This window comes from Nicrophorus vespilloides, unplaced genomic scaffold, assembly GCF_001412225.1.
Source record: "Nicrophorus vespilloides isolate i.1.1-1 unplaced genomic scaffold, Nicve_v1.0, whole genome shotgun sequence".
NCBI lineage: Eukaryota > Metazoa > Arthropoda > Insecta > Coleoptera > Silphidae > Nicrophorus > Nicrophorus vespilloides.
This window is the reverse complement of record NW_017099089.1, coordinates 37,473-61,673: the sequence shown is the minus strand read 5'-3', so window position 1 is coordinate 61,673 and position 24,201 is coordinate 37,473. Positions and strand designations below refer to the sequence as shown.

At 33.4% G+C, this 24,201-nt stretch overlaps 1 protein-coding gene across 6 annotated transcripts in view; it reads right to left on the bottom strand.

Moving 5' to 3' along the window:
* Positions 1 to 1,088: 1,088 nt before the first annotated feature.
* LOC108563993 (rho GTPase-activating protein 100F) overlaps positions 1,089 to 24,201 on the bottom strand; it is a 36,387-nt gene continuing 13,274 nt past the window's right edge. The window contains exons 2-15 of one of the 6 annotated variants that reach the window (XM_017922860.1): positions 21,841 to 21,924; positions 21,531 to 21,788; positions 11,805 to 12,049; positions 11,416 to 11,745; positions 10,905 to 11,276; positions 7,046 to 7,174; positions 6,627 to 6,721; positions 6,212 to 6,354; positions 5,713 to 5,851; positions 5,389 to 5,535; positions 4,055 to 5,070; positions 3,765 to 3,996; positions 2,539 to 2,747; positions 1,089 to 2,467 (exon numbers count right to left, since the gene is read on the bottom strand). In XM_017922860.1, the coding sequence (XP_017778349.1) occupies positions 1,502 to 2,467; positions 2,539 to 2,747; positions 3,765 to 3,996; positions 4,055 to 5,070; positions 5,389 to 5,535; positions 5,713 to 5,851; positions 6,212 to 6,354; positions 6,627 to 6,721; positions 7,046 to 7,174; positions 10,905 to 11,276; positions 11,416 to 11,745; positions 11,805 to 12,049; positions 21,531 to 21,788; positions 21,841 to 21,924 (4,365 nt within the window). In that variant the 3' untranslated portion in view covers positions 1,089 to 1,501. Of the gene's footprint in view, positions 2,468 to 2,538; positions 2,752 to 3,764; positions 3,997 to 4,054; positions 5,071 to 5,388; positions 5,539 to 5,712; positions 5,852 to 6,211; positions 6,355 to 6,626; positions 6,722 to 7,045; positions 7,175 to 10,904; positions 11,277 to 11,415; positions 11,746 to 11,804; positions 12,050 to 21,530; positions 21,789 to 21,840; positions 21,925 to 24,201 lie in introns of all 6 variants that reach the window. The other 5 variants (XM_017922859.1, XM_017922858.1, XM_017922862.1 and 2 more) reach the window with 5 other exon arrangements.

The following is a 24,201-nucleotide window of genomic DNA, read 5'->3' as shown; positions in this document are numbered from 1 at the left end:
ACACGAAACGCCACCCCAAAAAAAAATGAAACATTAGCTAATCCCACAAAAAAAAAAAATTGTTACGATAATTACTTTTCTCCTCAATTGCGTTTATTTATAGTATATAAACTATATGTATAGTACTTGCATATTATTTTTTTTGTCTTCCATATATATATATTATATTTTTTTAGTTAAATTTACTTTACAATTTATGCTACTAGCGTTAAAATCACATTCACGTGACGAATTCCTCAAATTTACCTAGGAAACAACAAACAACAACAAAAAAAATCCACACACAGAAAAACAAAAGTAATGGAAAAACGCCTCCTGCCTATACGGATTTCCTTTCCCCTTAGTTCATAACTTTTACACGAGTTAAAAATGGCAGTGTTGTTCACTTAACAAATATATGGTTGCTTCTCCGATAATGAAAGAAAAAAAAAAACATCTCCCAGCATCTTCCAATATTCATCTATACTTTGTGCATTACCGATTCTCTTGTATCGAGTCCACTCATCAACAAGATCAACGTTTCTCCTCTCTAGCAAGTATGTATATATATATGTATAATAAGTTTAGTATATAAATGTAGTATAACACCGATTATATATAATATAATAATTAGTAAATGTATATGTCTTGTATATTCATATTTATATATAATATATACTCGTATATATGTATATTGTATTATTATTTTATTCAATTTAATATTCATAAAAGAAAAAGTTTTTTCTCTTTTTTTTTAACTTATTATTCGGGTTTTTGCTGTAATTGTCATCGAAAATCCGGAAACGGAAACAAAAATAATAATAGTAAGTAAACAGTTGTGCAAACACATAACAATGACCTAAACATCCGCACAATAACCTAACCATCTCGACTCAATTCTTGTATCCGCATTCTGTGGTTAATAATAATAATAATTACATCTTCTATAAACTAAACTCGTATTCCATATATATATAATTTTTTGTTTTATATATAATATAATTCTCATTTATAATTTATTTAATAGTTAACAATGATCCTAATATTCATATCTCTTTGTATATATATAATATATTTCTTTTTACTGTTTGATTACTAATAAGCTGACAATAATGAAATTGCGTCCCATTCATTATTTTTTTTAATGGTTGGTATGGATGTGGTGTGTGACATGAAATGGGCCGAAAACAGGAAACTCCGACGTGGAACGATTTCCCCCATTTAATTTGTTTGTGTTTAAATGTTTTATACATCTCTCTCCGCGTAGTTTGTCTTTTATACTCGATTGCTGCCACGGTAATAAGTGTTTAAGAAGGATTGTGTGCTTTCCACCCACCTCCAAAAGAGATCTCGGCCTGCTCTCGCGATCTTCAGGGATGTTACAAGGTATGCTTGAGGTTCAACTCGTTTGACATTTTGTTGTTTGCTTTTGTTTCAAGGAAAAAGTTGGTGATGTTGGTTACTCGATCGAGAGTAGGGTTGCATGATGGGACTTACATAAGGGTTAAAGCAGGATTTATCACTAATCGCTGAGCTCGCCGTCGCCTTCGACGTCCTTCTCGCCGACTTCACGGGTGTTGCTATCCTCTGTTTCGATGCTGCTCGTAGGTGTTGGTGTTTCTTCAACGCCGAGGAGGCCCGGAGTGGCGTTCGGGCTAGAGTCATACCCTTTATCCTTGCTCGAGTATTTGTCCGAGCTGTTGTAGTTGACGCCTAAGTACGGAGATTTGCTGAGGGTGGAGTAGGCGTCGCTGTAGCCGTACTTCTTGCCGCTGTCGAAGGTGGAGGTGTACTGCTTCATCTCGTTATCCTTCTGTTCGAAGCTGAACGGTTTGCTGTTGGAGCCGTACTTGTCGTTGGAGTAGCTACCAGTTGATTCGGGAGTGTAGTTCAGGTATGCGCCTGTGAGGAAAGGATTGGTGCTGGCGTAGGTCGTCGGTTGGGTGTAGTTGATGCTGTATAGATTGTTGGCGGTGGTGCTGATGTTGGAGATGGTCGATTGAAGACCGGAGAGGGTCGAGAGGGCGCTGGTGCCGGAGGAGAGGGTGACGGCGAGGCCTGCGGAGCTTCCCTGCATGGCAGGGGAACTGCTCCTGGCGCTCTGCATGATCGAGGGACTGGCCCTGCTCAAGCTTGTTATCGAGGGAGAGTTCCTGGGTAATGGTGAGTTGATTGTAGACGTCGGACTACCGTGGTGGAAACCGTTCGCGGCCGTTGATGAAGACGGCGAATTGCGGATGGTAGGTGAGTTGCGAATGGATGAGGGCGAGGCCCTAACGGCCGGCGAGGTTACTCGGCTTGGTAGGCAGTGTTTGACGGAGTCGGAGCCGGATTGGGAGTCACTGCTGCTGCTTGGTGAGCCTGGCGAAGAGACTATCACCTGTCGCGGCTTGAGGCCTCCCTGGACCGCCGTAGCCGACGATGCCGGAGGCGGCCCGACCCGCGGTGATAGCGGACGGTAAGGACCTTTGCTTGCTGATGATTGGCCCTGCAAACGATTATCAATTAGTGTGATCATCAACATCAAATGCATTCATCTTCAACGACGTTATGTCTTACTAGTGTCTGGTGTGATGGGACCGGCGGCACTGGGCCTCGTGGGGCCGAGACTAGAGAGCGAGGAGGAGGAGGAAACGGAGCCGCTGAGAGCCGAGACTGCTCTTGAGGACGGCCCACCACCACCTGCTGCTGTTGCTGCTGCACCGCCACCCCCGGAGGACACACACTGCGATTGTCTCCACGCGGCCCGGGTTGTCTGCCGCGTCGACCTGTCTGGAAAGGTCCCCCTCTCAATACCAACAACACCCCGACACATCAATACACCCGGACAGGATCTGACAGGAAACCGGATCGTACACGACCCAGAACCCCATCTGTCACTAGCTAATCATTCTAAACAGATGCTTCTCTCATACTTGAAATACCTACATCTCATTAAAGAATCAACTATTTAGGTAATTTGGTAAGATAGAAGAGTACTCAAGCATAAATCATCAAAAATAATAACTTCTAAAAGAACTTACACAAGAATGAATAGTCGTATTAATGAAGATATTAGAAGAAGCCATAAACATGACGAAATAAATCGAAAATTCACAAGATAGACTATCGAAGATCTAAAAAGTAAAAACAGAAACTTATTCAAGATATATTATGTAAGGAGACCGATTATCAAAGTTGGAAATATATGTATATAATTTCTCTTCATCATTGAATGATAAATTAAGCAGTATGGAGAAGCACCTCTCTAAATCACGTTACACATGCAATAAACACCAATAAGAAACGAGGGACTACCAATAAACAAACAAATTACAAACACCTCAATTTGTTGACAGTTAAACTAATCGGATAAGTACGTTGTAAATTTTGTAATCTATTAAAGTGCTTTGGAATATTTGAATCGGATCAACAGTTGTATGGAATGGTATTATTATTTAGTATTAATCAGATAATTAAATCATGAAATATGTAATTTGTAATTAAACTAATTATAAACCTGTCAAATTATGACAATTGTATATTGTTAATTTAGATAATAATTTATATATAATCAGGTTGTTTTTTTGTTCTTAAATTATCATTTGATGTGTCTGCAATCATTATGTATAATGTGTGTCATAAACATGTGTAACTATGATGTAACTAGTGAGTAGATATAATTTCCAGAAGGATGAGATGTAAAAATGTGTCGGAGTTATTTCTTAAACATCATCACATGAACGGTCATCGTTCATGAGGAAATATCTTTTTTTTTTGGGATGTGCGAGTAAACAACACTTTACCTGAGTGATGCTTCGGCGTCGGCCAGATCTGCAGCAGGTACTTCAAAACGCCAATGGGTTGATTGTAATCGATGTCGGTCTGCTTGAGGCTACCACCGGAATGCGTGTCGGTGCTCGAATGGAGTATCAAGACTGGGGCAAGGGCCGTGGCCAGATTTTGTGCGGACATTTTGTTCCTGTCGGAAGCTGAGACCACCAGGGCCAGATGATCCATAAGGAATATAAGGGTGGCCTGAGAGAGAAAAAGAAATTATTGTAATTGTTTTATTGAAGGGATTCTGTATCATTACCCTGTTGGCCCTAGGAAGACAATCCAGGATGGAGAACATCAACTTGGCGTTTCCTTCGGGATCGTCGGGGAGGCAGACTCCGAGCGCATCGACCATCATCTGGTAGAGGCATTTGGTGAACAGTGGTTCGGGTAGTTCGCGAAGGTAGTCTTTTAAAACACCAGTGATCACGTTGATGTCGGGGACGTTGTCAGGAGTAAGATCAACGGATCGGCTGTTCCTCTCGAAGGCTTCACGAAGTATCCTCTTCTTCGTCGCCGATCCGCACAACCTGTACAACCCGATGATGTCCAAGCCGCGACGCTCGATCTCCTCCACGCATCTCCTGATGATGATCGGAACTTGCTGAGCTGCTGATGTTAAACCTGTAGCAACACCACCGGTCTTCGCTTCGCGATTGACCACATTCTCGAGGTCAACTCCGAAGAGAGGTTGCGTTCTGGATAACGTCAAGCTCGAAAGTCCTCTGCGTCTGTACAGGGTGAAGGAGTCTGTATGTCGAAGACGAAGGTACAGAGTTCCCCTAGGTTCGATCTTCAGAGCTAGCTGATGCAGCGGTCCTGCTTTGAGCAGAGACGCCAGATGCACGGAGCCCTTGTAGCACAGCTTGTGCCTGTACTGTGGATCCCACGAGTATATTAACAGATCCAGCTCCCTGTTGTAGACCAGGTCCAGCTCGAAGCTCTCGTCCCAATCGAAGACCAGGTCTCCTGTTCGGACTACAGTTCGGGCCTTGTGCACCCGGTCGCATTCCAGGACGCAGTAGAGATCTCTCAAGCCTGCGGATCCGCCCGTGCTTATGGACGGGGCCGCCCCTCCGCTCGGCGTCACGGGGGTCGTCGCCGTGGAAGTCCCGGTTGATGCCCTTAATCCTCTTCCTGCCAGCAAATGCACCCACAGTAATCCACTCACCGGTTCCTCGGTCGACCCTAAGCCGCACGTCGATCCCAGCGATGATAGACCGCCCAAAGTTCCACCAGGCACACTGGGCTTATCTACTTTGTACTTCAAAAATTCTGCAAAAAAAAACATGAATATTTAGAATATTCATCACATACTTTTAAAATTTTCCATACAAAATGTATGTTCAATGTCCACCGCATGTTATTTTGAGTTATACTCAACTTGAAGTACAGTAATACGTTAATTAAAACATTTTCAAGAAATTTCAGAGATTACCCTAAGCCCTGATGAAGTTTAGTCAGTTTCATTGGATTACCATTATTAGTAAAACTTATCTTATTAGATTAGATTACACTGTTTTCATTTCGGATTAAATCGAAGATTGGACAAAGGTTGAATACTGATGATGATGATGATGAAGATGTACTTACCAGCGGGGTTTATGTCAAGTTGCCTCTGTCCTCTGGGTAGTGTTCCGCTTGGCGTCGGAACGGGACTCGGAGCTCCTGTGCGTACCGAATCTAAATCTAATAATTGCCTCATCCTCCTCATCGAAGGCGAACGCGAGGAAGCCAACGCTACTGAAGTGTCGAACAAAACAAGAATTCGGTACCAGAAATGGAACAGAAAGACAGAAGAAAAATTTGTTGCAATAATAATAATAATAGTAACGATAATAATAATAATAATCAGTTTCGAAGCGACGCTTTTTGGGCAACGAAACGAAAGCATAGAGACCATAGAAGCCATTTTACCTGAGGATGAAGATGAAGTGATATGTTGTGTAGACAATGAGCGAGCGGGTGTTTGATGCTGAGATCTCGTGAAATGCCTATCTAAGGTGGCCGTGACCCCGGGCCTTCCGCCGTACGAGCTATAGAAGCTTCCTTCGGTCTGCATCGACACACAAGTTTTCATTCACATTAAGCAGAAAGACAAAAGTCGAATAATAAAAAAAAGATAGAGAGAGAGAGAGAAAAAAATACGATGAAACAAAAACAAAGAAATTGTAATAATTAACTCTTTGACATACGATTAAAATATAAGTTTTGATTTTGTACAGTTTATTTACTATTGAATTGTTTCATTAATAAATAATTCAAGAAATTTCTTTCTTTGTTTCATTATAATTTTACAGATTTATTACTTTATTGCATGTCAAAAGGTTATCAAGTTATTATTATTATTAATTTGTTTTTGGTTTGCATCTTTCTTTATTTTTTTTGTTTGTTTTCTTTGAGATTGTATACTCACTTCCTTGAGGGCAGCATGGATATTCTCCGCGCTGTACGTGAACCTAGCGGCCCTCTGCTGATTCAGAACGTCCCTCGAAGCACGAATCTGTTCGTAAATCGCAGACGTTGACGGTGTCCGGCTCAGCCATTGTCTGTACTCATCTGAAGGGAATTCAGTCGGGTGAATAATGAAGAGAAGACATACAGAGAGAAGATGCACAAATGGATTGTTGTTTGCACAGACAAAGCGCGGGACAAAGCGTCCGAGGATTTATGGTTTTATGGTAATTAGCGTGCGGATGAGAATGAAATGGTGCATAGCAACAATACAAAATATTGAATGATAAAGAAATAACAACAATAAATAAATAAATAAGAGCAAAGTTAATAAAAGTCAAAGAATTGGATTGGAAACATAAAATTGCATAAAATACCTCTGGGTCTTATTGAGGGCATTTCAGGTGCGGATAGGTTTCCATCCGCCTCGTCCTGCAGCAGATTTCCACCGAACCTTTTGTTCATTGCCAACCTATACAGGATTTAATTAATTAGTGACAATTTAAATTATAATTTCATATTCGAATATATTGTTTTTTTTTAATTATTATGTTTGTTTTTGGTTTTTTTGTTGATGAAACTATTTTCAGAGGAGAAAAACAGGTTGATTTAATTAATTAGTAGCAAACTTTCATATTCCAATATTTTGCTTTATGTTATTGGTGAATATAAAAGAAGAGAAAAACACGTTGATTTAATTAATTAGTCTCAATACTTTCATATTCGAGTATTATTTTTTGATATTGTTGATGAAAATAGAAGATGAGGATAAAAACGATTGATTGGATGTACAAACCTGGTTGCGCCGCGTGTGTCCCTTGGAAGGGAATTGAATTTCGTCGTGATGTCCGTTGATGTGAGCGGATTCGTCCTACCTAGTGTTGGGATTGTGCTGTGAGGAACGGCAGCCGCGGGCTGATTTCTGCTGCAAATTGTAGAACAAGTCGAAATTAGTGTGGAAACAACGTTGAAACCAATGTTTAAACCTATACGTACATGTTATGTACGTATAATGTTTAAACCTATACGTACATGTTATGTAACGAATTTTATAATGGTGCATGCACACCGTACGTAATTTGTGAAGTTAATAATAATTATAAATAATTTCGTGTATTTATGGAGTAATAAAATTGTATATTCAATTAATACTTTATAATTTAAATAAATGAGACATACAATTTGCGCGTTAGATAAGAAAGAAATATAAATTAGGATATTAGATTTTTAATTAATATTTATTTTAATTCAATTATCCCGTAAGTACTACGGATGGGTCAGAGTGACCCATCTGATATTTGTTTTTATTCCCATTCTATTGTAATTTAATTATGGGAATTGACCATCTAGTACAATTTTTAGTAGCAGTTTGTATCAAATACGTTTTTGAAATATCATCAATATTTGGATTTCAATTTGTAATAAGTTAGGTTTCCCATGTACCAAAACAGGAAAAATCAGTAATTTTGATATCCAGTATGTCCCATAATAATACTATGAATGAAAATACAAAAATAGTGATATCATACATTTCTATAATGAGACTAAAGCAGGTATGAAAAATGAACCAATGGCGTTATTTTATTGTATATTAAATATCTTTGGTGACAACAGTGGAGCCATTGGGAGAGAAGGTAATCTTTGATAACAAAAGTAGTAACCAAAAGATCTTAAAATTGCAAATATCGAAATACCTGTTGAAGCACAACCTAATGAACGGATTCCTAAATCTAAAAGAGTTTTTTTTGTGTCCAAATAAAAGCGACAAGCAACCAATTTTTTATTCTTTCTCAAAAAAATTCCCACACTGTTTTGAGCATTAAAATCAGTTTTTAATGACTTTAAATTCATTAAATAATAATAATTAATATGTGATTGTTGTAAAAATTAATATTTTTTCATAATTTTTAATAAACAGGTCATTTTGACCCGTAGGTAGTACTTGTGTTTCATTTATTTGTCCGTAGTAGTTACGGATTAAGATATAAAATTTCAATCATTTTCGTCATTTTGTGTTGTTTTTTAATATTTGATAAATATTAATCCAATAAAACGTTTACATATTAAATAAAAAAAAGGAACTAACCGTCAAACACCGTCTCTTTTCGTTCTTAACAGTTCTATTGGTTCTAATGATTAGGACTTGCTTGTTTTATTCAAACCTAAACGTTTACTTTCAAATATATTATTTAACTACTTGTAAGTCGAATTAAACATCAATACTCTTAATATAATGCATATCGTAAATACTACAGTTATTTAGACAGTTATTGAATGACGTTTAACTATTTAAACGACATTGAGTAATTGTCAGAACTGTCAATGTCACTTCACTATTGATGTCATTTTTTTCAACCGTTAGGGAATGTTTATTATTAACCTAAATATAACGATTTAATCATATCTACACATTTTGTTTAATTATTCGTTAACTACAAAAGTCACTTAGTTCATCAAATGACCAAATGAAAAACAAAACTATCACCTTTCCAATGAGCCCACTGTTAGATTTATGGTGTTTCTCGTTTTTCTGTAATAAGCTGTCAGATTTGAAGAATATTTTTTCGAATTATTAAAAAACAAACGTTTTGTCAATTGCTTATCTACAATAAATTATGTTCATTATTTCTATTACTAATAAAATATTTTAATTTTACAAAATAACTGAAAACTAGATAGTTTTTGAATGTTCGATTTTTAAATGTTTTTAATTCTTTCAATTATCAGTTTTAATAATTACACATTAATTAAAATAAAAACGTTTATTTAAACGTATCTTAATACATTAAATTACGTAAATAATGCTTTAAAATAAAAACAAACACTTTAATTTGTATATAAAATGAATAAACATTTCGAATAATATTAATTGTATTTCATGTGTTGAATCGTATCCATTCAAACGAATATTACATTTTTTTTTTGTTATTCTAAACATCACAAACAGTGATCTGCATTTGTTATATTTTAATAGTTTAAAAACGTTATTTTTTATTTCCAATGCACACCGCAATTCAATAAAATTCCATACGATTATAAAACTTTTTTTTTATTCAGTGTGAAACGTGTGCATTCCTAATTTCATATTGTTCGCGTTTTTTTTCCAAACAATATTGAAACGGACGCAACGTAATTGTGCAATGATGATTTATTTAGCTTTTATTAACTTTTTAAATAAAAAAACAACAATTGAGAGAAAACTGTATGAAAATATTATTTTGTATGTGAAAATCTGTAATAAAAACGTTTCAATTGTATTTTATATATTTTATTACAAAAATTTACGAAATAATTCAATTAGAGAAAATAATTAAAATATTAGTTTTTTTTAACTTTATAGAAAAAAATAATAATTTTACTATTACATGATAATAAATAATTGGTTTTTATATGGAAAATACATAACATTTGTTATTGTATAAATAACTCTACCTCTTTCTGTTATTGTTTCATCAGAATTGAATAAAATTTTAATAATTGTTTTGGTTTGTGTTTTTTTTTGTTTATGCACATTTTGTTAACGAAAACAGTAGAAAATTGAAATTTAATTAATTCTAGAGAACTGTATCATTATTTACTATTGTTTTATTTCATTATTTTGAGTATAAATATACAAATATTTTAATTAAACTAAAAAAAAAATGTTAGAAGTAATTTTATCAAATTTGATTATATTGAAGTAATTGAATTAGTTTCCTAATTATTTATTGGAAATATTGCATTTTTTATTCGTAAACGAAAATAATAAGTAAGAGAACAAATTAATTTTCTTTTAACATTTTAAATTAATCTTGTTTTGTGGACAAATAAATAAAGATTTGTCTCATTGAAATTGCGTTGAAAAATATTTAAGATTTATTGCTGTAAATGTAATTTAGTTGCATGCAGTTTGGTAAATGTAGATTTAATGAAATCGTGACGGAAAAATAGTAGCGGACGTAAAGATTAATTAAGTCTTGGATGAGTGTAAATAATGAAAGAAAAATGAAGCTCTTGCAAAAGGAAACGTTTTACGACCGAACTGTAGCGAATCTTTTAATAATAGAAATTCCATCGTAGAAATGAATTCGCTTCGGATGTTATTCTTCAAAGGTAAAAACTTATTTTTTAATTTACTTTCGTTAAAGTTCATAATACTGTTATAAAGTATGTATAATCTTGGTTAAATGGATCATAGAATTGAGTGAGCGCCACTTAATGTACGTTATTTTAACGATGTTTAGATAACGATTGTTTGTTCGAACTAACGTACAAATATTCGTGTGAACGTACAATGATGACAGTCGAAATTAATCATTGTGAATTTATGTTAACTAGATTTGTCTAATAAAAAAAATCATTGCTTAAATATATAAGGGTAGTAGATAAGTGAAGTTAACGCTGGCCTGCGTTCGATAGAACGTCTAAATTTCCAAAGTAACATACAAATATCCGTATGAACGTACTATAATGTGAGTCGAACCAGTAGACGATTGTGTTTTACACTTTTGTTTTAATTTGGTTCTTGTTATCATCATCTGATTGAAGAAATTTTGAAATATGTATATATTGCCTAGTTCACAAAAGCAAAATGTACGTATGAACGAACATCCACATTGAGTACGAACATTGTGTACGTTTACGAAAACTTAAATATGTTAGGAAAATGATAATACCTGTAATAATAATATCCTGCACGACCTCCGCATGTTGCTTCTGTATCGCTGGAGTAGTCCAAGCTGCTCCTGTTCCTCCTGGTCAGCGTTCCACCTGCGTATTGACCTGAGCTGGCATATTTGGCCTGGGCCAGCTGAGCGGCAACGGATCCCTGCTCCGCGTACCTCTGATTGTACCTGCTCATAGTGGATCCGGATTTCAGGCTGGATCTGAGCAGACTGTGACGACCAGCAGGAGTTATGCTGCTGTAATCCGAGTACTCGGTTTGCGGAAGATGCTGATCTGAACCGGATCTGGGCATTATGCGACGCGATCCGGTTCCAGTGTGCTGTACGTAGTAATGAGACGAGGGACTTTGTTGGGATGATAATCTGGACACAAATAGAAGGAAATCATAACTTTTAATAATAAATCTCAAGAAGCACAGTTTGTATCTTCTATTAAAAAAATGCATTAATCTTAATTATAACTACGTATATTTGGAAATAAATATAAGTTAAGTGAGATTACCGTGGAGGCATGGGTTGGTTTCCTGCGCTCATCCTCCTGTTAGGTAATCCGAAGGAGTGAACTTTCTCCGCGAGACTCTCCAGCGTGTTCGGGTAGCTGCGTTCGTAGGGTTGGAAGTGCTGCATGTTGGATTTGGGCTGCTCGGTGATGACCGGAGGTGGAGGTTGGTAACCCCAAGCATCCGAAGCCCTCGAATTGTAGAAGAGCTCCAGACCGTTGGTATCCTGACCTCCGCTGTGCCCTCGACTATCCAGACCTAAACCAAGCCTTGATCTGGACTCGCTCATCTCTCTTCCATCGCCGGTATGTCTTTGCCTCATCGTATCCCTACTAATCATCCCAACAAACATATATAATTGTATACTTTCAAGTTGATACAGTTCAAGTACCTGTGTTGAGACATGTCCGGTTCATCAATCTCGTCTTCGCGCAGCTCACGCTTGATGACAACTACGGGTGGCGGTTTGTGTTCGGCCCTGGGTTGGACGCTGGGCGAGTTCTGTCCACCCTTGCTCCCTTTACGTTGGCGCGTGGCGAGGACCAAACGTCGAGGTATCGACATAATGATCACGACGTCGTCCAGACTCATTCGGGTCACGTCCACCAAATTCACTGCCAGAATTTCATCGCCCACCTAAAGACGAGCAAAAAGAAAGGACAAAAACAGAACGGAATATAAGTTGAAGGAGTTACTACTTTAAAAAAAGTAGTTATATAGCCCATAAAGTCCTATATCAACAGAATCCATACGTGCGACGAATGGTAATCGAAATACACGTATATTTCTTTTTTTTGTTCGAATGCACATAAAGATATTGTAGAACAACCCTTAGAATCGATACTAAAATTGTATATATATGAAATATTTTATAACACATTTACATATTATTAACTTAAATTACCTAATCTTTATACTTTATTTTATAGGATATTACAAAATTTAGTCAAAATCGAGTATCGAGTACGTTCGTATGAACATTGAGTATGTTAGAGCGAACAAACAGATACGCAAATACCAATTTTGTAAGTATGTCAGAATTTATATATGTTTATGATCCAGGGACCTAATTCAAAGTGTACGTTTGTATGAACAACAAGTACGTTCGTATGAATAGTAAGTATGCTCGTGCGAACAATTAGACATAATAACCTTTTTTTATATGTTTGTCTCAAATTGAAATATGTGCATTATACCAGAATTCAAATTAAAAGTGTACGTTTGTATGAACATTGAGTATGTTAGAGCGAACAACCAGATACGCGAATACCAATTTTTGTAAGTATGTCAGAATTTATATATGTTTATGATCCAGGGATCTAATTCAAAATGTACGTTTGTATGAACAACAAGTACGTTCTTATGAATAGTAAGTATGCCCGTGCAAACAATTAGACATAATAACCTTTTTTAATATGTTTGCCTCAAATTGAAATAGGTGCATCATACCAGAATCCAAATTAAAAGTGTACGTTTGCATGAACATTGAGTATGTTAGAGCGAACAAACAGATACGCGAATACCAATTTTTGTAAGTATGTCAGAATTTATATATGTCTATGATCGAGGCACCGAATTCAAAGTGTACGTTTGTGTGAACAACAAGTACGTTCGTATGAATAGTAAGTATACCCGTGCGAACAATTAGACATTTAGACCTTTTTTATATGTTTGCCTCAATTTGAAATATGTATATTATACCAGAATCCAAATAGAAGTGTACGTTTGTATGAACTTTGACTATATAAGTAAATACAAATAAACACGTCAACTAAAAAAAATGCATGAATTGGAATTTTCCATCCGATCATAATACATTTAACAATAATATAGTTACTATAAATATCAAGTACGTTCTTGTGAATAAAGAGACATATTAACGTACAATCAATTAGCGTACATATTTTTTTAAAATAATTATCTTACAGTTTAAAATTATTATAATTAGAATAATTAATTACTGATATAACTCTCAATGTTTGAATTAAGTTTGTCAATGATATTGTTACAATTTGAATGGAGGGTGAGTTTCGTATGATTAACGGCCGCTTGGAAATGTAATTAATTTAATCCAATGATGGAACCTGAACATCGCAGAATGTTGTTGAGACCCGTTCGAAACTTGCTCGCCATTTACCGAGCGACGCCCTTCCTTTTCAACGACTCAAACATTACGCGGAAGGGCAATTTCCAATGTCTACATTCACTACGAAACTTAACTGTACATGGTCTACAGCATTTCAATTACAACATGCTTAAAAACTTAGAGTTTCTAATGCTACCTACCAACCACACTCTCTATACGTGACATACATGTCGGTAAGGTGTATCGAAGTTATACAAATTTCAGCTGTCAAATCAATGTCACTGTCATCGGTCTCCATGTTAACCAATGTAGAGTTGATTCTTGTGACGTGTATCTTTAATAATTTAAGGTTAACAACTACTATGCACAATTGTCAATTTGCAGATGTCAAATTAATGTCAATTTTACAAAAACTAGATTTAAAATAAAGCACGATAAGTCAATAAACCCAATGATTTCCAATATCAGTATATAATAAAATATATGTGTGATACCTGGTTATAAAGTGTACGTTCTTATGAACTGGTACGTTGATGTGAATATTGTGTACGTTCATGCGAACAAATGGAAATGTAAAAAATATAATTACTAATTTGTTATTTGTATTGTCCGGAAATATTAGAATAAAGTCATCATTTCCAGTCTCAATTACTAAATTTCAAAATGAACTTTCCCTGTGATTATATAAATGTAAAACAACTTTATTGATATGAAACGTAGGGAAACAAATTTAAGTGCGTGTTAGATCAAAAAAAAGAGAGTGAAGTAGAATTATGGGCAGTAGTTTGGATCGTTGATTAAGATAATTCAGCGACACATGAATCGCTTCTAGTCACGCTTTTTTTTGTAATTATTGGTCAGAACAAAGAGGGGAAATATTTAAAAACAAATATTGAAGATTATAAAAGAGTTCAGAAATTATTTATTGAGATTGAGTCATTAGATTTATGTTGTTTGTTACAAAAAAAAGTGATAACTTTAATGAAAAATCCAATTAAAAATTGAACTACAGAAATTTGTAGTATCTTTTTGATTAGTTTCATATTGAATCATTTAAAATGTGATTAATAATAAAGTCGATCGAGTAAAAGAAATAACTAAATATTGCAGGTATTTAATACGTATTAAAAAGTATTTTTCAGTAAATGATGTTTGAAGTTAAACTGTAGATTATCTGCAAAAGAAAATAAGAATTTTGATTGAGTTTATATAAGATTTCTGCTTAATTTACTGGAATAAATAAATACTCGTTGCATGATTTACGATATGCTATTTGTTTTGGCTGTGAACGAAAACTTCTTGATTCGAAGCCAATTATTCGTTTCTCAATAAAGCTCCCGTTTTATTCTCTCTCTTTCCCACTCATTTTTTTTATATATAAATTGAGAGAGGGAAAGCTTTAATTCAGCTACATTTAATCCGCGAAATACGACCGAAAAATATTGGCATTTATTTTGCTAAGCTCCAACATACAAATCCCATTTACATAACAAAAAAAAAGAAACAAAAATCGCGAATATAAATGGTCTGTTATGTCGTATACAAAACATAAAATAAGCGAATAATGCATGCAATAATCTTGGCAATGAGCGAACAGACGACGCTTCCCCCAATAATAATTGAATTCCGTCCGTTCTAATGGATGGTAAATCTATGGTAAACAGAGATTGTAATCCAGATTAAATACATTAAATGCGGCGTTTACATCTGTTTACGATCATCAGTGGAAATTTTGGATAATTATGATGATTTTCAATATGATAATTATTGTATTTTTATTGTTTATTTTTCATGACGAATGTCCATGCAGGAAAAGTGATGATAAATACAAAAAATAGAATGGTTATGATGATTTTATTCTATTTTTTTTGATGATTTTTTATGCAACAAAAGGCATGTTTAATAGGAATAATTATGATGATTTTCTATAAGTTAATATTATATTTATTGTTGCTAAATTTTCATGATGATTGTTGATGTAAGAAAAGGGATGATCAATGTAAATTTCAAATAATTATAATCATTTTTTTATATAATAATTATTAATTTTGTTGTTCTATTTGTAGGATGATTGTTGATACAAAAAAAGAGATGAACAATTTTGAATAATTATTGTGATTTGGGGTACGATTCTTATTGTATTTTGTGTTGCTCAATTTTCGTGATAATTGTTGATGATGATTCATTCAAATATCGAATAATTCTTATGACTGTATTGTATAATTTGTTTCTATTTGTTTTATGATGATTGTTTATAATTATGATGATTTTTTATAAGTTAATATTGATTTTCTTATTACTCAATATTAAAGATAATTGTTGATGTAATAATAGGAATGATCAATGAAAATTTCGAATAATTATGATCTTTTTATATAATAATTATTGATTTTGTTGTTGTTCTATTTATAAGATGATTTGAAAATAATTATGATCATTTTTTGTATAATAATTATTGAATATTTTGAAGTTAATATTCATGATCATTGTTGATGCAGAAAGAAGGATAATTAATGGAACTTTCTAAATTTACATGTAATTTTTGATGTAAAAAAAAGAGACGATTAATGGAAATTTTGAATAATTGTAATATTTTTTCTATACAATAATTATTATATATTTCTTCCTAAATTTTCAGGCTGATGCACGAAAAAAAGCTGTTAAAGCTTTATATAGCATTTTAATTTTCATGTACCGACAAACCTGTTATGGTTGTGAGCCGGAATTGGGCGAAATTGTAAATTAATTTCGCATCTATATTAATGGTCTCATTTCGCTGCGCTTTTCGATTTTCGGCGGTTCCACGTGCACGGATTTTCATGGATTTTCAATATCGGATGAAATTTGCGTGCTACGGTTATTACCAAACAGAATTGCGGTGATAATGTCCATATATTTACGGTGTAAAGCTTTTAAAATTTCAACAATATTTATCAATGAACATAATTCATTGTGAATGAGGGTCTACAATGTAAAAATAGTCCACATTATTAGATTATACCAATGTTTTATTAGCAATTAAACGATATAATTTATCGAGTATTGTTTTCCTTTAAAAGTGAAACAAATTTTCTAGTGGTTTGGTGATAATATCTAAAATTAGGAAAAATATCAGAATAAAAAAGTTATGATATTTTTATTTTCAATAATTATTGTATTTTTGTACCTAATTTTCATGATGATTCTTATTTTTAATACAGAAAAAAGGGTAAACAATAGAATTTTCGTATAATTGAGATGATTTTCTATGCAATAATTAATGAATTTTTGTTGCTTAGATTTCATGATGATTTCTGCTGCAGAAACATGATCAAACGTAATTTTCGAAAAATTTGTTTCATGTTCATTTTTGATGTAGGAAAAGAGATGATCAAAAGTAATTTCAAATAATTATGATGATTTTATTACATTCTTTATTGCTAATGTTCATGATGATTATTATTACAGAAAAAAAAGTAATGAATAGAATTTTCGTATAATTGAGATGATTTTCTATGAAATAATTAATGCATTTTTTGTTGCTTGCATTTCATGATGATTTTTGCTACAGAAACATGATAAAACGAAATTTTCGAAAAATTTGTTTCATGTTCATTTTTGATGTAGGAAAAGAGATGATCAAAAGCAATTTCAAATAATTATGATGATTTTATTACATTCTCTATTGCTAATGTTCATGATGATTATTGATACAGAGTATAATTGAGATGATTTTCTATGTAATAATTAATGTATTTTTGTTGTTTGCATTTCATGATGATTTTTGCTACAGAAACATGATAAAACGAAATTTTCGAAAAATTTGTTTCATGTTCATTTTTGATGCATTTCATGATGATTGCTTATACAGAAACAGAGATGATCAACGGAAATTTTGAAAGAATAGTTTCATGATAGTTCTTAATGTTGGAAAAGAGATGATCAAGAGATATTTCATATAATTATGATGATTTTATTGCTTTTTTTAATGTTCCTAATATTGAGAAGACTTCATTTTTAGATCGTACCAATTTTTTATTAGCAATGATTTAATGTTGTTTTTGTTTCAAAGTTAAACAACTTTTCTAGTGTAAAATCTATGTAAAAACTGAAAAAAAAAATCTGTTTTATACTTTACTAATCATTATATTTAGTAATATTAATGAAAAAACATTGATAATTTTATATAATTCTTCTAATAAACTATACTTTTTGTGAATTTTTATTGATAAAATATGAATATATTTATTTATTTGCTATATAATACCTCACTTAGTAAGTTCGTAGGATGACATATAGATGGCGCCTCTATCTACGTTAGAGATATGATTTTTACAAAGTACCAACCTTCAGACGACACCTGTCAAAATTTCATGTCAATCTGGCGTTTAGTTTAAATGTTACAGTGGTTTTAGTGACTCTACTTTCGTAATTTTGAAATACGTTTTGATTAAATATTTGGTGGCGTCGCTTTTGATTATGAAATCGTTCACAGAACCGCAAACACACATAATATATGCATTAGGAATGTAATATATGTGCTCTAAATACATTCCATTTGATGGGAGCTTCGATAGCGTCGCTCTGGTAGTAACAAGTAAACTTGTGTAATGTATGGCCTGGATGAATAATTAAAAGCTTCAGGATTCGAAGGTCCTGCGATGATGGATGAGGACCTTCCGCATTCCTTCAGATTTTCCAACAGTTTCAGCGAGGTACGAGCACCTAGGTCGTATGTACGAGGAGAAGAGAAAAGAAAAGCCAAAAAGGTGTTCGTTTCTCGAATGTCAGAACTAAAACGTTAAGTGTGTCGAGCCGTGTTTGCAGTGTTTCCTCCAGACGACGTCGACAAATGCGATTAAGTGGATTTCTACCGCTTGAAATATAACCTGGGATTATCCGCACCCTTCTCCTTCTTCTTCATCCCATCCCATCCTTGCCAGAGCACGGCAATCCATCAACCAACCAAAACACAAACAAAAGAAGAAACAACATACATACTCGACTGCAATTTCTAAATATTAAAAACACGATCACCGACAGCCATACAAAACATTCATAAACAACAAATTTTTCTCTTGAAAATTGTTATAAAACATAGATTTACTTAATATTTCATAATTATTTTATTCATTTCTTTACACATTTTTATGCTTTTAACTAATTTTCTTATTTTTTTTTAGAAAAAATTAAGGGAAATTGACTTTTTAGCTGATTACGTAAAAACGTTAAATACCACTAATCTCGGATTAGATTCGTTGGAAAGTTGTTGGATCTTTTTATTAGCATTCGAGGTTTTTGACTTAATTAAAGAAATCGTGAAGATGTAAAAATATTCGAAATTTTGAGCATTAGTTCAATTGTTATGAATATAATGTCAATTGTCCAGAATTCTGACAGTTGGCTTGATGGAAAGACCATATTTTTTACTTATATAAGCCATTGACTAACTAAATGAAATAAGTAAACTAATTGCAAAATCAAACTTCTCGAAAAAGAAACATATTATTCGTTACACGCGCGATCATTCGTAGCATAGTTACTCGCATGGCGTCTGAGGAACTCTGTTAAATATAAGGTTAGTAATTGGTAAACTTTGACAGTTTTTTGCAAGAAAATTGGAAATACCAGAAATCTGATAGTAGGCTTGTTGGAAAGATCATATTTTTTACTCATATAAGCCAATGACTAAATAAATTAAACAAATAAACTAATTGCAAAATCAGACTTCTTGAAAAGTAACATAACATTATAATGAGAAACTAAATTTACTATTACCTAATCAATTTTATTCGTTACTCGCGCGAGTATTCGTAGCATCGTTACTCGCATGACGTCTGAGGAACTCCGTTAAATATAAAGTTAGTAAATGGTCAACTTTAAGAGATTTTTTACAAGAAAACTGGAAATACCAAAAATCTGATAGTAGGATAGTTGGAGAAACCTTATTTTTTTTACTTATATAAGCCATTGACTAAATAAATGAAACAAATAAACTAATTGCAAAATCAGACTTCTCGAAAAAGAAACATAACACTATAATGACAAACTAAATTTACTATTACCTAATCAAGTTTATTCGTTACTCGCCCGACCATTCGTAGCATCGTTACTCGCATGGCGTCTGAGGAACTCCGTTATATGTAAGGTTAGTAATTGGTCAACTTTAACAGCTTTTTACAAGAAAACTGGAAATACCAGAAATCTGATAGTAGGCTTGATGGAAAGATCATATTTTTTTACTTATATAAACCATTGACTAAATAAATGAAACAAGTAAACTAATTGCAAAATCAGACTTTTCGAAAAAGAAATGACAAACTAATTGACTATTACCTAATCAAGTTTATTCGTTAATCGCGCGAGTATTCGTAGCATCGTTACTCGCATGGCGTCTGAGGAACTCCGTTAAATATAAGGTTAGTAATTGGTCAACTTTGACAGCTTTTTGCAAGAAAATTGGAAATACCAGAAATCTGATAGTAGGCTTGTTGGAAAGACCATATTTTTTTCTTATATAAGCCATTGACTAAATAAATGAAACAAGTAAACTAATTGCAAAAAGAGACTTCTCAAAAAAGAAATATAACATTATAATGAGAAACTAAATTTACTATTACCTAATCAAGTTTATTTGTTACTCGCGCGACCATTCGTAGCATCGTTACTCGCATGGCGTCTGAGGAACCCCGTTAAATATAAGGTTAGTAATTAGTCAACTTTGACAGCTTTTTACAGGAAACTTGGAAATACCAGAAATCTTATAGTAGGCTTGTTGGAAAGACCATATTTTTTACTTTTATGTAAGCTATTGACTGAATAAGTGAAACAAGTATACAAATTGGAAAATGAGACTTCTCGAAAAAGAAACATAACACGACAAACTAAATTTAGCATTACCTAATCAAGTTTATTCGTTAATCGCATGGCGTCTGAGAAACTCCGTTACATACCAGATTAGTAATTAAATTATATAGATATATAATTGATTAGATTCAGTATAAAATTAATGATTTAGCAACAAAAAGCGTGTGTGTGTGTTGTATTTGAAGAATGATGAATAGCCAAAAAGTTAAATTTATAATCCATTATTCGATAGATCCTAACTCAATCATAAAATGTATCCCATCCGTATAACTCTTAGCAAATAAATGGCCAACAAAAAACTATACATCCCTTGATTATCCCATTAAATCCACGCTATTTACATCTGCATTTTATGAGACCGAAACTAATTTACCGTTTTATATTTCTGCTTCGATTTATTCCATTTCTCTATACATGTTTTTTTTTTGTATTATATTCGAATGATAAAACATTTTCGTGCCGAATTTATTCATGAAACGAAACCGAATTATTTCATTCGGACGATTCCGATAATGGAGCGTGTTTTATTTTTTTTTTCCCATCGCTAAACAGAGGAGAGCTAGAGCACTGCAACTCCGCAGGATTTCCAAATCGAGTATTTTCGGTGAGCACATGCAGTGAGCGAGCGACGAGATGGTGCAGGCCAACAACAAGTTCGGATTAAAATTTTAATTGGAAAATTGATTTGGAACGAGGCTGCGGAAAGTCCGAAAACGGGGAAGGGAATTGGATTCCTGTTTGGGGCATTAGCGACCGCGAAACTTTAATTGAATTTAAAGTTGATTTCAATACAAATATGTCCGATTCGCTTCAATGCAAATTCGAATTGCTACCGAAGTATTACTGGTTTTGTTTTCATGTTAACATGAAAAGTTTGATATTCATTATGTGGTTTTTTCAATATACTTCACGTCTTATCTAATTACTGTATAGTTCAAATTAAAGACAAAAATTTGACGAATCCAACGAACCTAGTGTCACGTTTTTAGAATTTACAGTTTTCTTGTAAAAATATTTCAAAGTTAAGCAATTTTATGATTGAAATATTCACAATTATTTTTATACATTGAGCAAATATTATGTAATTATCACTGTTATTGTATGTACACTTTTCGTGTGTTTTGATATAGGACTTTCATAATGCTATATGTATAATCTATATATTATATTAAGTCATATTCTGACCTTAAGACATCCACTATTGTAAACAGCAGATTCCAATGCGATCCTAGATATGAAGACTCCATCACTACGATCGATGCCATTCCCCTCACGAATGTAAAGACCCAAGGTTTGACCCGGTCTCTTCACGATCTCCACGAACTGGACGTTGTGCTTGGCATCCTGCATGGACAGGAATCTCTTGGCAGCATCTCCTGCAGTTCTACCCAGCTGCCGAGGGTCTAAGATGCGGACTATCATCTCACCCCGGCGCTCCACGTGCTTCAAAATAATAAGATTAGTACAACTTTAGATCTCAAACTTGTTGACTTACCTCCAACGCCGCCGCCGTCGAAGCATCGTGGTCATTTTCTACTGTTTCTATCTGTTTGAAGATTTCCGTACTAATTCCCGAAACCTGCAAAGAAAAACGGAGTCAAGATTAGTCAGGATCAATTATTTGTATTTAGTATACTTGGAATTTGATAATTCATTAACCAAATAATTTTGTAAATTTATTTTTTCAACATTTATTACTTTAGCTTTTTTAAGAAGATAAATTTAGACACACATGACATTTATATCATTGCACTAACATTTGACAGGTGTAAGTAATTTATGAAAATTCTTTCATTTCAGAGGTTAACATGAAAATTTGCGTAATGAAACATTTGACAATTGACAAGTTCTTGTAATAACATTGCCAGACGTGTCAACTAGAGTCTCTCAACATAAGAGTCGTGAAATGACATCTGTCGCCTTGTGTCAAAGAGTGGAACTGGTAAAATACTCATAACAATTGGATCCAAATACAACTACAAACAATTATTTTAGCACATATCTTTTATTTCAGATCACAATTTAAAATTTTATGGAATTGACAGTTTGACATACGAAATGTCTTGTGAATGACAACTTCTTGTAATAATTATTATCAGATGTGTCAACTTCACTCTAAACCAGCGTCTCTTAACCTATGAGTCGTGAAATGACAGCTGTCACCTTGTGTCAAAGCGAGGTACTGGTAAAATACTCATAGCAATTGGGTCGACATACAACTGCAAACAAATATTTTAACAAATTTCTTTTATTTCAGATTACAATTTACATGTATATGCATTTGACATGCAAATCATTTTGTAAATGACAACTTCTGGTATTAATTTTGTAACAAGTACCAACTTGACCCAAGACTAGCGTCTCTCAGCCTATTGGTTGCGTTTTTTTATGGGTAATGAAATTAATTGTCACCTTGTGTCAAAGCAAATATGTTGGGCTTTTTGAAAAGGATGATGAACGTTGCTATTGACGCTCTAATAACACAAAGTTGGTAATCATGAAAATCTTTGAATAGCGATGTTAACAAAGTTGAAATATGTAAACGTCAATATTTTGAGGTTAAATATATTAGTGAATTGAAACGTTTGGAACATAGACTTATCTGATATATTGAAACACTCGAAATCAATATGTCATAACGTACAAAGTAATGAGGTAACTCGCATCGAATATTATCGTAAAATGTGATCAATTTATAAGCGGCACATGGTTCCAGCAACGTTCCAATCCTCTACTTTATTTTTTATCTTTCTTTCATTCTTTTTTCCCAAGGCCGACGAAAATGATGTGTTCACTTTAGAAAATTGGAAAACGCAACGTCGCCTTTTAATCTGATCGTAAACAGAATACGTCGAGCCGTTCATATTATATTGGCTACATTGATTGATCACTACACCAACACACACACACACAAAAGTTAAATATAGAATAAGATTGGGGAAATGAAGAGGAAAAATTATGTAAAAACTGCTTGTTTGTTCTTTTCTTAATCCTGGATAGTTTGTGCAACGTTAGGAAGTTATTATCGTGTGAAGCCGTGTATAAAGCTTGTTGATATTCCGATCGACTTCAGAAGGAGAACGCTCGTATTTGCGCAACCCCTTTGAAGTCGCCTTAAGAAATTAATTGGCTGTGTTAACTTTCTTAGACTTTCTTCCAAAGACTTTAACAGAGTTATTACTTTTATGTATCTTCTCGCTAGGAAAAATTACGCAAATAGAAAAGCGTATTCATATTATTATTTTATAAGAAAATTAAAGACTTATTAACATAATATAAAGGTTATGCTAAGTTTGGTTAGGTTTGGTTATTATTGTTTTCAAGAAAATGCATGACAATATTGTATATTATGTTATATTAGATTACAGCTTATATTTGGAAGAATTTGCGTCAAATCAATGCGTTATAAATACTGAGAAATTTTGAGTATTCTAACCTAAATAACCTAATAGTTAGGTTAGACTCTAGCCTAAAACCTAACACTAAACTTAACACGTGCGGTCAAATGATCATTATTGAAATTTCGTTTAGAATGTATAATGTGTAATAAAAAATCTTGTAATTTGTAAAAAGAAAATGCGCTAAAAACGCATAAAATGTACACTTTCCAATTGGCTAAAATCTATATATTAAGTTTTTTTTAGTAGGACATTTGACCTCTAACGGTAAAAATAGGTATTAATGATTTGACCGTAGATTTAGTGTTAAACTAACTTACATGTTTAGTGTTAAACTACTTTATATAAAAACTGAAATTCTCAATTATAGATTTAACGTCCTAAAATTTACAATATTTTCATTAGTAAACGTCCTCATTATCCCCAATAATGTGATTTTTACCCCATTCAGGTAAATT